Here is a 14958-nt window from a genome sequence, read left to right on the forward strand (position 1 = left end):
GGCAAAGCTGGGAAAGCTTCCAAGGCAGGAAATCTGCGAGGCAGCAGATTGGGAGTTATTGACCTTCAAGAATATAGATTTCATTTATCAGGATCCTGGGCCACAGCCGTGCTGTCCTCACCTGAATAAATTGGCTCTGGAGCAAACAGCTGAACTTTTCAGAGGGTTGTGCAGGGGATGTGAGACACTCGGTCCCTGTTTCTTTGAAAATGGTGGGAAAATCTCCAGTTTTAGGTGGGTTTTCTGTGATGTTGGAGGTGTTGTGGTGCAGCTGCACAAGGGAACAGCCAGGTAGTTCAGGAAATAGCCTCAGGTTGCACCAAACAAAGTTTAGGTTGGATGTTAGGAAAAGTTTCTTCATGTTGACAATCAGAGGGACAGCCTGCCCAGGGCAGTGGTGCAGTCCCCATCCCTAAAATTGTTCAAAAAATGTATGGATTTGACAGCTGAGGACAGGATTTGTTGTTTAACAAGGTGATGGTTGATGATCTCAGAAGTCTTTTCCAGCCTTAGTGATTCTATGGACTCCTGTGCCTCTGGAGCTCAGGGCTCTCTCCACTCAAGAAATTGAGTTCCATAATCCGAGTTCTCTTTGTTCCTCTGAGGGAACAACTGGACACTTGGGAATTCCAAACAGAGATGTTGGAGCACAGTGAGGTTTTTAAGAGGCAGTAGAAACAAAACATGGGTGCTTTTTTCTTAGACAGACATATTGGCTGGAGAGGGACAAAGTTAGACTGGCAAAAATGGAATCTTCTCCACTTTCTCCCTTTTTTACTGTGTACTTGCAGTATGATGGATTTTCAGTACACTCCTGAAGGTGTTCCATTAAAGATAACGTGACACCATATCAGCAGGAGAACTTGTAAACTGACTTTTACAGAAACTTTAAAGGAATGCCAGTAATTTTAGCCAGAAAAAAATGTTCTAATTGAAGCTGCTCTGCTGGGAGGGCTGGAATTGTTTAACCTGGAGAGGAGCAGCTCCAGGGAGAGCTCAGAGCCCTGCCAGGGCCTGAAGGGGCTCCAGGAGAGCTGGAGAGGGACTGGGGACAAGGGATGGAGGGACAGGACACAGGGAATGGCTCCCACTGCCATAGGGCTGGTCTGGATGGGAGATTGGGAATTGGGAATTGTTCCCTGGCAGGGTGGGCAGGCCCTGGCACAGGGTGCCCAGAGCAGCTGTGGCTGCCCCTGGATCCCTGGCAGTGCCCAAGGCCAGGCTGGACACTGGGGCTGGGAGCACCTGGGACAGGGGAAGGTGTCCCTGCCATGGCAGGGGTGGAATGAGATGATCTTTAACCCAAATCATTCTGTTGTGGATCCATGGTCTGGTTTTCTCCTGTTCATCTCCACTTCCTTGCTAGGAAGAACGCAAGGATTATGTGATTATTGTCTCTTGCACATGAACTAAATCTGGATCACAGTTAATTTGAGGATTCATTTTTCAGGCTCTGGAACATTTACAGAATCCATTATTAATATTAATATTCAGTAACATCTAAAGGCTTTGTTCAGGCTAGAGGAGGTGCAGTGGAAGCAGCCTCTGCTCCAGTGTGTTTATGGTGCTGACAGGCAAGGGTGGGAAGGTGAATAAAAAAAATCAAAGGAGATTTAATTCTGCTTAAGTTGTTATTTAATCAGCACAGTGCTGTGGTACCTATAGGCAGTGGTGTGTAGGCAGAGTGTGTCGGCTTTCAGAATTTGGGTTGGGAAGGACCTTTAAAGGTCACTTGGTCCCACCCCGTCACAAGCAAGGACATCTGTCAGCTCTCCCAGGTTCCTCCAGCCTGGCCTGGGGCACTTCCAGGGATCCAGGGGCAGCCACAGCTTCTCTGGGCACCCTGTGCCAGGGCCTGCCCACCCTCACAGGGAAGGATTTCCTCCCAATATCCCATCTAAACCCACCCACCTTTTGCATTCCCAGACCTGGTTTGGGAACACATCTCTGCTCACGCAGGAGTCAGTGGGAAGAACCAAAGGAGTTTGTGTGCAGTGTTGATGCAAATCAAAAGTGATTTACGCTTCAGTTTATTTCCAGTCTAATTTTGGAGAGGGACTGGTTAAATCTGGAACACACAAACAGGGAAGCAGGACAAGGGAGGTGATGGTCACACCGTTGTCTTTGAAATGAAAATATGCACAAGTTATGGATGACTGAAGTTCAGAAGAAAATGGCACTCAAAATGAGGGAAGGTTAAGTGATTTTGAAAGCTTTCACTTGCTGACTTAACAAACACCTGAATATTAGTTCAGTTCTATAAATTGGTGCTGTATTGCCCTTCTGAATCAAAATTAACTCATTTTGGTGTGTGAAAATGTCCCCCTTCTTCTGCAACTGTGCCTTTACTCTTAAATTCATGTTAATTTTTGTTTAAAAATAAAAACATGCTCTGTATCATCATGCTAGATTAGATCCATAATATGGATAAAAACATTCAGATCCTTCCATTTGCAAAAATTGCGTTGCAGAGCGTTCAGGCTGCCTTGTAATTTCCTGCAGACGTGATCCCTCATTACCGTGATTGTAATTAGTCCTTCTGATGCGTTTTTCACCTTCAAGGCACTTTACAAACATGAGGCAACTCATGCTCATGCTCATTCCAGTCCTCTTCCCTAGATAAATAACATTCTGAACCTTGTTGGAGAAATAAGTAAAATCAAGAGGAGGGGTCGAATATCACGAGGAGCTGCAAGGAAAGGTTAATGAAGAACCAGATTCTGCTCCTTGTGAGCATTTGTGGCTTTTTTTATCTTAAATTAGGTCACCACTTTGTCCAGACATCACCCCATATGGTTTTTGCAGGACTCAGAAGTTCCTTTCCCCTTGCTCAGCCCCACAGTGCAGATTTTAGCCCTTATTTTGTCTTTACTTGGAGGGCAGAAATCTCTCTCCATTCTCCATGTGATCTCCCATGTTTTTTCCCTCTGCTTTTGCTCATCTCCTGCCCCATCAGCAGCTCCCTGCTTCTCCAGGCTGCTGTTTTCCAGCCATTCCCACTCAGTTTGCCAGGATAACCTTTCAGTCCATCCCTCTCGTTGAAAATTGGCTCCTTTTCTCCAGAGAGGAGCAGGGATGGCGAGTGAACCAATGGGGCCCATCTTGCTTTTTGTGACATTGGCATGTTCCACGTGAAGGCTTGCTGAGGATTCATCCTCAATGTTTTATTCTTATTTTTCACATCAGCGTCTAGAACCAAGAATTTTTCTAAAAGTCTTATTTTCCCCAAGTTTTCCAGATATACTAAGAACTGCAGTTTCACCTTGCAGATCAATAGACAAATAGAATTCACCTGGCACTGATTTTGGGGCTTTGAGTGTGGAATTTAATTTGTGTGGTTTGGGGAGCTTTTGGGGTTTGGGGTGTAAAATATCTCCTATTTGCACTGTGTTTTGAAGATGGTGGGATTGAGGGATTTTTATGGGATGGATACAGGGATCAGTTGTTGTGAAGGTTTCCCCAGGTCACATTTCCTCTTCTCTCCCCAGCATCCACCTCCCACCATCTTTGGAACTTGTGGTGCTTCATCCCAAACTCCCTGTCCCTAAAAGTGGATATTTTTGGGGAAAAATGGGGAATTGTGTGTTCAGCCCTTCCCCTCAGCCCTCCTCCATCCACCTGCTCTTGGCTGCTACATCCCCTCAGGATTCCACGAGGGCGAGGAACGTGTGGCCTGATGCTGAGAGGAGAATGAGGTGGTGTGGCCAGAGGATTTAAATTTAAGATGCAGGCTGATAAAATCTGCATTTCTAACTTATTCTGAAACTCATTTTTATAATAAAGTGAGGTCAGCAATGCCAACCAAATTTCAGCAGCAGAGGTAGATCATCAAGTTTGATCTTAGATAGCCTGGTGTGCTAATTTAAGCATATTTTTGGGTTTGAGTGGTTCTTTATCTTTGGAGTGGAAAAAACAAATGAAAAATGCACATTTAAAACCATTCTTGCTGCTCCTCATTAAGATTGTTGCCTTCTGAGGAGCTGAAGGATATTGTTAAATTTCTTTGGGTCACTTGAGACGGCTGCTGAATTTCATGGTTGAGGAACGAGAAGAAGAAGAACCAATGGAAATATAATGAGTATTTGTTCAAAGCAATATCTGCAAATTGCCTGTCCTGTCTAATACAGATTACAGATATTAGAGGGAGAAAGAGGTGATTATGAAATATAATCAATCACCAGCCTTACTCCAAAGCCTTAGGTCCTGGGTTTCTTCGAGGACAGGCTGTGTTTACACATTACTGGGTGGGCTGGAAGGAATCATTTCATATCTGAAGCTCTTTGATCATTTGACTTGATTTGGATCCAGTAAATTTGCATCCTGTGCCAGGGCAGGTCATGGAGCAGATCACCTTGAGTGCCACCAAGCCAAGAAGGCTGATGGCACCTGGGTTGTGTTTAAAATGGTGTGGAGCAGGACCAGGGCAGGGATTGTCCCTCTGTACTGGCACTGCTGAGACATCTCCAATCCCATGTCAAATTTTGGTCCCCTCAATGATAAAAAAGTCATTGGGGGCTGGAGTGTGTCCAGGGAAGGGATCAGAGCCTCAGGAGGGGCTGGAGAATTCCTGAGGGAGCTGGGAAGGGGCTCAGCCTGGAGCACAGGAGGCTCAGGGGGGACCTTGTGGCTCTGCACAGCTCCTGCCAGGAGGGGACAGCCGGGGGGTCGGGCTGTGCTCCAGGGAACAGGGACAGGAGCAGAGGGAACGGCCTCAGGCTGGGCCAGGGCAGCTCAGGGTGGGTATTTGGGAAAATTCCTTCATAGAAAGGTTTGTCCAGGCCTGGCACAGCTGCCCAGGGCAGTGCTGGAGTCTCCATCCCTGGAGGGATTTAAAATCCATGTGGATGTGGCACTTGGGGACAAGGGGCAGTGGTGGCCTTGGCAGTGCTGGGAATGGTTGAACTCAGTGAACTTGGAGGGCTTTTCCAGCCTCAACAATTCCATGATTCCATTAATAGAGACATTCATAAGCCCAGCACAGCTCTTTGGCACATCAGATGCTCAGTGTTTTCAGGCATGTGACAAAATTCATTTGGTTGCTTTATTCAGATTTATTTGATTCTGATGTTGATGTTTAACCAAGGTATGTAATTCAGCTTCTTTTTGTTGTTTTGTGATTTTTTTTTTCCAACAGATGTGGGAAGAGGCCATTGCCTTGGGTAAAGAACTTGCAGAACAGTATGAAAATGAAATGTTTGATTATGAACAACTCAGTGAACTGCTGGTAGGTTTTTTTAATGACACAGACACTGCAATAGTTTATTTCAGAGTTGAATTTCTAAGCTTTTAAAACTATATAAAAATACTATAGCAATGACAGTAAAATTCAGAAACAAATACCCATCATGGTTTTGTTGGACCAGTGTCAATTAACTGGCTACCACTGGATTGTCTGAAAAACATTGAATTTTTTTTTTTTAGCTGAAAGAAAAACATTTTGGTAATGCTAAGCTGATTTATTTGGGGTATAAAAGGAAATTTTGAATTTAAATATAAATGGGGACATGAAAAAAATTCCCATTCTCTCTCAAGTGTCTTTCTATATTCACATTTCTTTTTTTAGGTATGAATAATCCCCAAGCATTCATGTCTCCAGTCAGTTATTTTTGCCCTGACGTTACCCATTCATTATTCCTGCACCATTTTTTTCCTCCTGTTCTCTTCCAAAGAGATAAATGGCAGCTGTCACTGTCCCTCCTCGGGTCCCCAACCATTTCCACAGGAGCTGGGATATGATTCCAGTTTGTTTCTGAAAATTCTCGACTCTAAAGTTTTTGATCCCTTTTGCTTTTGCACTCAGAGTACATTTTCAACAATTTCTTTGAATTATTTATCTGTTTTCTTTATCCCAATGTGTCTGAGCTGGTGCTGTCCTGTGTCCTGTGGTGCTGAACTCAGCTCCACACAGCCCCAGCCCACTGCTCCTGGTGGGGTGGGCACAGAATGTTCTTCATTTCAGCATAAAAGGAATTGGGTAGGATTGTTCCTCAGCTAGAAATGGTTGTCTGAGGTGATTTTTCACCAGGGGGTGGCTACTCTCTGAGTCCCTCAGTTTTAATTTTCCATCTCCTTTTTGCTTGCGCATGGGAACGTGAACGGGTTTGTCACAGAGGCAGCCACTCTTTGATTACTCTACTGGATCCATTTTGAAGGAGAAGTTGGAATTTGCACTTTATTGATTGTAGCCAGTGATCACAGAGTGATGGAGTGATTTGGGATGGGAGGACCTTAAAACTCATCCAGTTCCACTTTTTGCCATGGGCAGGGACGCCTTCCACTGTCCCAGGTTGCTCCAAGCCCTGTCCAACCTGTCCTTGGATATTTCCATGGAGTTTCTCCCTCTTCTAAGAAAGGAGACCCAGAACTTCACATCAGACAATTGAGTTTATCTGCTCATCAGCCAAGAGATGAGATGTCACAGAATTAGTCCTGGTGTGCATTTCCCTCACAAGACAGAGATCAAAATTCACTCTCCCGTATGAGTCAGGTCTCAAATACCCCATCAGCTTTTCTTATTGCTGCTGCTGAACAGCTCTTTTTTTTTTCTCCCGCAATTAAATTTATAAGTTTTTTGTTCTTTCTATTATCTCTCTTGTCTCTTTTCTTCAAGCAATATTAAATATTAGCCTCTAAGACAATTCACAAATGACAGAATAGTTTTGCTCCAGACGAGCTGAGAAATACTCGGCAGATCTGGGTCTTTGTAGTCTTTTTGCCATTTCCTGTTATCTGTTATGTGGGAGCAGCACTAAACCTCCCCCAGATCAAAAGTCATTCTCTTTGCAGAAATAATAGACTAAACATAAGTTAATGAGCAGATCTTCCGAAGCTGCTCATTTGCTATTATTTCATCATTAGAGATAAAGAAGAACTCGGCGTCGAAAGCAGATGGCGTCTGACATGCGTGTGTTTATTCCAACATTTACATTTTCCTGCAGTTCTCAACTGCCTGCTTTCCATATGCAAATTCATGGTTGTAAATATGGAAGAGAAGTAGTAGAAAAATGTAATGAGATGTAAGAGTTCAAAACTGACAAGTCAGCACCATTGGGATGAGCTGTGTGCGGCTTCATCCTTCCGGTGTTTCGGTGTCAGAAGTGTCACAACTGGAATTTCAGATTGCCTTGCAAATTCCTGACCTTCACTGCCAGTGAAATATTGGATGTGAGTCAGTGAAGTCCACCAAGATGAGGTCCATCAAAATTGAGATACTGGACTTGAAATGGTAAGGTTCACAGTGATGAAGTTCATCCAGATTGAGATATTGGTATGGAACAACGAGGTTCACAATGATGAAGTTCATCCAAATTGAGATATTGGATATGGAACAATGAAGTCCACCAAGATGAGGTCCATCAAAATTGAGATATTGGATATGGAGCAGTGAGGTTTGCCATGATAAGGTGAAATTCATCAAAATTGAGATATTCGTTAGGGAACAGTCAGATTCACTGTAGTGAGTAGAAAAATCATGGCTACAGAGTCTGGTATTTCCAAATATTGCCATGAGTCTGATATAAAGGTGAGGAAAAACAGGGGAATGAAACATCTTTAATTTAGAGATGCATACAAGATCTTAAGTGTAAGGAATCTCCTAAAAGCTCAGGTCATTCAAATCCCTCCTGTTTATTTTGCAGAGAAAACAAGCCCAGTTCTATGAAAACATTGTGAAGGTGATACGACCAAAACCAGATTATTTTGCTGTTGGATACTATGGCCAGGGATTCCCAACATTCATAAGGGTAAGTGTCACCTGTTTCCAGAGACTTTTCTTGCTCTGGAAATTTCCCTTGGCTTGGAGAAACCTGCCTAACACTGACAGGTGTTTTTTTAGGTGTACAAAACAAACACTGGTTTTTCCTTTCTGGTTTCTAAGATGGAATAGTTGAATTTTAGTAGAAAAACTTTCTCTTCAAACGTATTCAGTACTTTCTATTACTTCAGGGTATCACTAGAAATGAAGATAAATGACCCAATCCATCACTCAGGGTCATAACCATCTGAAATGGTGACATTTTTGCCTGGCAGGTTAATATATATTTATATATATATAATAAATATATATTTGAGCATGGCAGAGAATCATTTTGTACATGACCATGTTTTCAGGTGAGTGTCCTTTCCAGCATTGTCGCTAAAATGAAGTTGACTGTCAAAGGTGTGTGTGACACCTTTAATAGGAATTTTTATCATTGATTTGTGTGTCTCATGTGCCAATTTAAGATGTGTCACTCGGTTGATGCCAGGATCATAGCTTTAGTGACATTTTAAGGGGTTTTTTTCACTAATATTAGGATTTTTGTGGGTTGAATTAGTGGCTAAAGAAAAGTGGGACGATAACAGTCTGAATTGCATCTGTATTATGATTCTCTGGCACTTGGCAGTCGGTGACACAGAAATAACCCATTATTATTTCGTTAACTTCCCTGGGCATCCTGTACTGGGGCCTCACCACCCTCAGAGGAATGAATTCCTTCCCATTTTCCCTCTGAAAACCAGGCTGTTGAGTGCCCTGCTGCTGGAGAAAATCCTCACTTCTCCCTCTATTCCAACATTCCCTGTGAATTACAAATGTATATACATAAATTACAGTTATACAGAGCCATCTATTATTACCTTTCTTTCCCCTACTGAGCTTTTCAAAGGGCACCACTGCAGAACTAAACCCAGCTGGGCAAATGTGAACAACTCCAGGTTCCTACCCCCAGTCAAAACATCCTTTTTTAATAAGTGCTGTATAATTTTTTCACCAACTATTCACTTTTAGACAAGTAATGAGGTTAAGCATATTCAGATGCAAATTTTATCCAAACTTGCTTTAATATGTTTGATCAGTTAAAAATATGCAAGTTGTCTTTTACATTTTCCTTTAGAATTTAATGAACTCAGCATGTAAATGGGCTGTATAAAATATCACTTCATTTTCTTTATTGGCAAAGAAGAAACAAATGCTTAGAAATACAATAAGCTTAATTTTAAAGTTATAAAAAGGTTTAAGTTTATAATGGCAAAAATCTCATACATTAACGTGAGTCTTTTTATGAGTCAGTATTTTTGGATGTTCTTCCTTATATCTGCGTTATGTTTTTGTTTTTCTCTGTTACTCTTTTTTGCTCACTTGAGTGCCTTTGAATAAATGTTTATGTATAAAAAACCTAATTCAGTTTATTGATTGACATCCATTCCATCATTAGTTGTGGAAGGTGGAGGAGACATCTTGGATTTGGTAATTATTTGTCTTAATATATTTTCAATGGCCACCAGTGTTACAGATCCTTGAAATCATGTTTTGATGTGATTTTTGTGTGGCTTAAAAAAATACCTAAAGGTAAACATGGGCTTAATGATCTCAGGATGGAATTGGAGGTGAGAAAAAAATATTGATGAAGTATTGATTACAACACAGCATGAGGAGAGTGAAATTCCTCTTGTACTGAGAAGTGCTAACAGCATTGGTGTCAGCGCTTCTGAGGCCCCAGTTCTGTACTGGGAGCACTGGTTTTAGCTCTGGGGGTGCTGGTGCCAGCTGTGGTTGCCTCTGTGATGCTTTGAGAAGGCTGACCTAGAGCAGGGGCTGGACAGAGCTAAAGAATAAAGCAGGGATTGATTCCAAGGATCTCGTCCATGGATCCACCTCGGGCAGCACAAGAGCCCAGCCAGGGCTGCCCCCAAGATGAACCCAAATGGTCCCAAAATGCACGAGCGCTCACGGGGTCTCTCCCTGGGATCAGCTCTGCTCCATGTGCACATTGCAGTTCAGTGTCCAATTCCAGCTCAGCCCCTGCACTCCCATCCTGCTTGTTTTTCTCTCTTCAGCCCACGGGGTTTGTGCTCTTGGGCTGAGATTTGGATCATTTGTCCTTGGTGCCCAGCTGGAACAGGAATTGTTTTGCCTCCCTGCTCTGTGCAGAGAGCTCACCATCCCCTAATCAGACCACCCACTAAAGCAGCTCAGAATGTGAAAAATATAAAAACTAAACTTGAGGCATCATGTGTTTGCAGAACAAAGTGTTCATTTACCGGGGCAAGGAGTACGAGCGCCGCGAGGACTTCGAGGCGCGGCTGCTGACGCAGTTCCCCAACGCCGAGAAGATGAAGACAACGTCACCCCCCGGCGATGACATCAAATCCTCCTCTGGCCAGTGTATCCTTGGGCTGTACACCCAGTAGAACCAGTACAACCAGTGCATCCAGCAGCTCAGATCAAGGATTTATGGCCAACCTGTTGCACTTCTGCCCTAATGGGTGTAACACACCGATTTTGTTGGTTTTTCATTTTTTGTGTGTGTGTTCCTGTTGAGCTGTTTGCTCTCTGTGACTGAAATTCCCTTTTCACTTCTTAACCCCGGAAATTCAGATATTCAGTGCTTCACTGTAAAGCCCAAGCTGGATTTACCCTCGAAATTTCACAGGCCAGTGTCAGAGCAAATCGTGAGGTGAGTTTGGGTTGGTTTTGTTGTTTTCTCAGTCCCCTTTATAGCACATTATTGCAATAGGAATCTGTGCACAGTCAAGGGCATGAGCATTGTGAGGGCATTTAATGGTGATTTTTAATATTGGCACACATTCCAACCCACTGGAAAATAGTGATCCCATATTTGTTGGCGAACTTCCTCTAATATTAGAATTTAGTATCCATTCCTAAACAGACAGCGTTTGATTTTCATTGTGCATTTGGGGCTTGGAAATGCATGATCTTTGAGGTCACTTCCAGCCCAATCCATTCTGTGATTCCATGATTCTTTTCCCTCTTTTCAGTTTCTACAGGGTGAATGAAGTCCAACGTTTTGAGTATTCACGCCCTGTTCGAAAAGGAGAGAAAAACCCAGACAACGAATTTGCAGTAAGAAATTATGAAGAAAATAAACCACTTCTGGTTTGCTTGGTTCCCCCTCTATTTTGAGCATCTGAGCCATTCATTCATTATCTTTTGCTTGTTGAAGGATAAATTCTAGGTTTAAAGGGATTATTTTTCATAGAAAGTTAATTAAGCCAATTTATCATGTTCTTGTTTATACCAATAGGAAAAAAATGGGCAAAGCTGTATTTACTTTGTAAAAACAGCTCTTCTGAGAAAGGATTTAAAATTGTTACACCTGAAATTTGTCTTGCCATAAAGATTCCAGTCAGGCATCTGAAAATCTTTTGTCACTTATACCTTTTGCTTTTTTTTTTTCTTTTTGTTTTCTTTTAAACCAGTTGTTTCATCTAATGATCAATAAATGAGTGCTGTGAGGAGGCCCTGGCACAGGGTGCCCAGGGCAGCTGTGCAGATCCCTGGAAGTGCCCAAGGCCAGGTTGGATGGGGCTTGGAGCAGCCTGGGATAGTGGAAGGTGTCCTTGCCCATGGAACTGGATGGGTTTTAAGGTCCTTTCCAACCCAAACCATTCTGTGAACATCCAGTAAAGCCAGGGGATCTTTCCATGGTATTCTCCTTCAGAAAGGGAGCAGTTGTTCCCTGCTAAGTCACATACCAGATTTAAATCAGTGCTGCTCCATCTTGCACTTGGAATTCCCCCCTGGCTCTGTAACATCTGCCATACCTTGGTCCTTGTCCTGCTGCTGATGTTTTAGGGCTTTGCTCGGGGTCCCAGCTGTCCATTGATAACGTGGCACTTGTGTTCACTTTGCAGAACATGTGGATTGAGAGAACCATCTACGTGACAGCCTATAAATTACCAGGGATCCTCAGGTGGTTTGAAGTCAAATCAGTTTTCATGGTAAGAGCAGCTTGGCTGTAGTGAGATTGTGTCAAACAATGGGGTTTTTAGACAGCCAGGGAGCTTTTGTGTGTCTCAGTGGCTGTGCTTAGATCTGTGAGCAGGGAATCCGTGGGATTTTACCTGGCACATCCTGAGGGAACCTGCTGAGGGTGCTGGTTGCTGCCTGAGGGTGACTCAGGCAATGCTTTTCCATTCCTGAGGGAAGGGAATGCAGCCAGCCCTCCAAGATCCTCAGCCCTTTTAGAAAGCATTGGTGTCCCTCAGCAGGTGCCTAGAACAAAGTGAGACCTGAGGTGGTGCAGGGAAACCCTGCTCCATCCCAGAGAATCTAGCCTGAACTTTATCAAAGAGGATCTGGATATTTTGATTGTCACTAATTCAAAATATCCCAATAATCAAAGGCATTGTATGTCTGTGTTTCTTACCACTCGTGGTTAAAGGTTGTTTTTGTTTCTTCTCCATATTTAGCTAAATATACCCTCAGCAACCTCACAGAGTAACTCCAAATTACTCATTTCTCTGTTCAACCATTTAGACTGTTTAGATAAGACATATCCATTAAACGCCTTTAAGATTAAATTATTCTTATGCAGCTGTAATTTTTAAGTAGCAATAAAAACATTGTTACTGCATTTTTGAAATCTCTCTTGTGAGGCTTATTTTTAAAGGAAAAGAACAATTTGCATATGATTAATTAAAACCTTTTTCATTGCTCCATTGAGGTTATGTTGGACAGTTGTATTTGGATGAACAGAAGTAATGCAGAAAATTACTGTGGTATCTATAGTAACAGAATATGAATGTGATGTGTGACAGTAACAGGCAGCTGAATAAAACACATTGAATTTTTAATGAATTTCGTAGTTTCAATATAACCCTGATGGAGAAGATTGTATTTATCTTCATGATGGCAAGAAGTGCTGTTTGTAAAGGCTGGCAGATCTGATGCCAGGCCTGATGAGCAGAGAGCAGAGCCTGACAGGCACTTGGTGTTCACCCCTCCTGCTCTGCCTGGCATCCAAATGGGCACAAATCCCGTCAGCCTTTTGGGAGCAAGGATTGTATGAGCTGCAGAGCTGAGAAATGATAGCAGAATGGAACTTAATAACGTCTGGGAAGACTGCTACAGATAACTTCTGACCTCCTCTGGCACAGTTCCTACAAAATGGGTATTGACTTTCCTCAAGATCTCTGTCAGCTAAAATGCTGCAAGGAGGATCACAGGGTTTACATCCCTGTAATGCTAAATTGTGATTATGGATACAGATATTATTGATCCCCTGCTAAGCACCAGGATACTCCAGCAGCTCTGCATGTTTCATATTTTATTGATGGAACTGGAATATCGTTAAAGGGAGAGGTGAGATTACATCAAATCAGTGCTGAGAGAACGGAGTAATTTCATAAATGTAGTGTATTATGTTATATAACCCATAGGAACATGCAGAGTTGCTTTAAATCTACTGGCTTTTCAAATTCCTTCTGAGTACTTTTACCTAAACCTTTGCAATCTGTTCATTATCTGCAAGGAATTTGGGGCCAGCATTCCTTATTCTGTATCTGATTTGCTTTAGCTGGGCACAAGAAGTTGTAGTGGAGAGACACCAGCCGGGGAATTAGAAATCAGATTTTGAATCACACTTGAGTTTAAAAAGCACAAGTGCTAATCTCTGTTTTGTTTTTATCTTGGAATTTTGTACTGGTGCAAATGTCTCAGGAGAATGTAATTCCTGTTTTCCCTGGGTGGAGTGAGGAGTGCCCAGAGTGGCACTGGGAACAAGGCTCAGAATTTACACTTATCATAAATAGCTTTCTCCACGATCCAAAGCCCAGTTTGTGGTAGTGAGATGGCAACTGCAATTCTCCATCTGCTTTAAAAAAAATTAGAGGGAGTGTTACAAGAGTAGTAAAAGAAAGGAGAATGAGAAAGAAAGCCATGATTGCTGCTACAGAAAAGTCAAAAAGCTGTCAGCTCAATGAGTGCTAATTTCTGGAGATGCTCAAGAGCTTTAAAAGCAATGGTTCATCAACACATTATTGCATAGTTATCAGGCCATTAATACAAGTGACAGAATGCTAAATTTAGCCTGTGATGCTCCCAGCAGTTCTTGCCTGTTAGATGCTGGATGTGGCTTCACTGCCCGGTCCAGATTCCCCCGGGGCATGCTGGGCTCTGTCCGAGCCTGGCCTGCTCCCTGTTCCCAGCAGAGACACCAGGCTCCTTCTGCCTTCCAGAATCATTCAGCAGGCAGGCTGCTCAAAATGCTAATTAAAACATCCTTGATGTAATCAGCTGGCAGGTGTAAGAGTAACAACTAAAGAGATTTGATTATAAGTGGTTCTCAGAAACAGGGTAAGCAACTGATAGCCAGGTAGAAGTGCTGCTTTGTTTATGGAGCATTTATGTAAATGAGGCTGTAATCAAATATACACTTGCATTTTCCTCACAGGCCTCAATTAACCTTCCTTTCCTCTCCCTACCACATCATTTTTTTTAATACAAGCAGGCTGTGGCTTCCAGTGAGCACTCTCTACACTCTGGGTCACTGCAAGTTACTGATTTTCAGCCCATTCACTAATATTTAAAATATTTTAATACTGTTTTTTTCAACATGAACTTCTTGAAAGACATGGTAGCTGGGCATAAAAAGTAGCTGGAGGTCAGCAATTAAAATAAAGCAAGTTTTAGACAGCGTAAGAGCTAATTCACCCCGTGAAGTCATCTAAAAAGACTCTTCATTGAAGTCCAGGTAGAAAGAAAATTTCTCCCTTCAGTTCTTGATGGTCAGGTGAAGAAAATGTGACCTCTTGGGAAAAAGCACAGCAGATAGTTTAGATGTCATCTCATCAACATATTCAACTCGATGTCCTTGGAAACACACCAAAATAATCAGTGCAAAAATATCTTCCTGATTTTTGAGCGGCTTAGGATTACATTTTCCATCAGAAAATCCACGTTAAAGTTATCATTTCTTTCTTACTGTTACGTTAAGCTGGATCTTCTTTGTGCTGCTAAAACTCACCAACCCTTAATCTCTGATGTTCTCCATAATCCTCCAAAAAACCTCACGTGATTGCTGCCAGAGCCTTTCTGGATGCTGCTGGGATGTAATCCCTCCTGCAGCAGCAAGATGCAGTTAACTTCCTGCACTGATAACCATCATCATACCAGTTACTGCAGCACAGAGATACCAAATACCTCAATCACCCTTTCTGGTAATTATTGGTCAAAAA

General features: G+C 42.6%; 1 protein-coding gene across 3 annotated transcripts in view; it reads left to right on the forward strand.

The window, feature by feature from the left end:
* Window positions 1-14958, forward strand: part of DOCK1 (dedicator of cytokinesis 1) — a 266426-nt gene that overhangs the window by 220881 nt on the left and 30587 nt on the right. For all 3 annotated transcript variants that reach the window (XM_041415304.1, XM_041415302.1, XM_041415305.1), the window contains exons 39-44: window positions 5135-5224; window positions 7638-7742; window positions 10003-10144; window positions 10358-10436; window positions 10759-10843; window positions 11635-11721. In XM_041415304.1, coding sequence (XP_041271238.1) covers window positions 5135-5224; window positions 7638-7742; window positions 10003-10144; window positions 10358-10436; window positions 10759-10843; window positions 11635-11721 — 588 coding nt within the window. The remainder of the gene's footprint in view (window positions 1-5134; window positions 5225-7637; window positions 7743-10002; window positions 10145-10357; window positions 10437-10758; window positions 10844-11634; window positions 11722-14958) is intronic.

Source organism: Onychostruthus taczanowskii, unplaced genomic scaffold (assembly GCF_017590055.1).
Source record: "Onychostruthus taczanowskii isolate IOZ18803 unplaced genomic scaffold, ASM1759005v1 scaffold5, whole genome shotgun sequence".
In the NCBI taxonomy this organism is placed as follows: Eukaryota; Metazoa; Chordata; class Aves; order Passeriformes; family Passeridae; genus Onychostruthus; species Onychostruthus taczanowskii.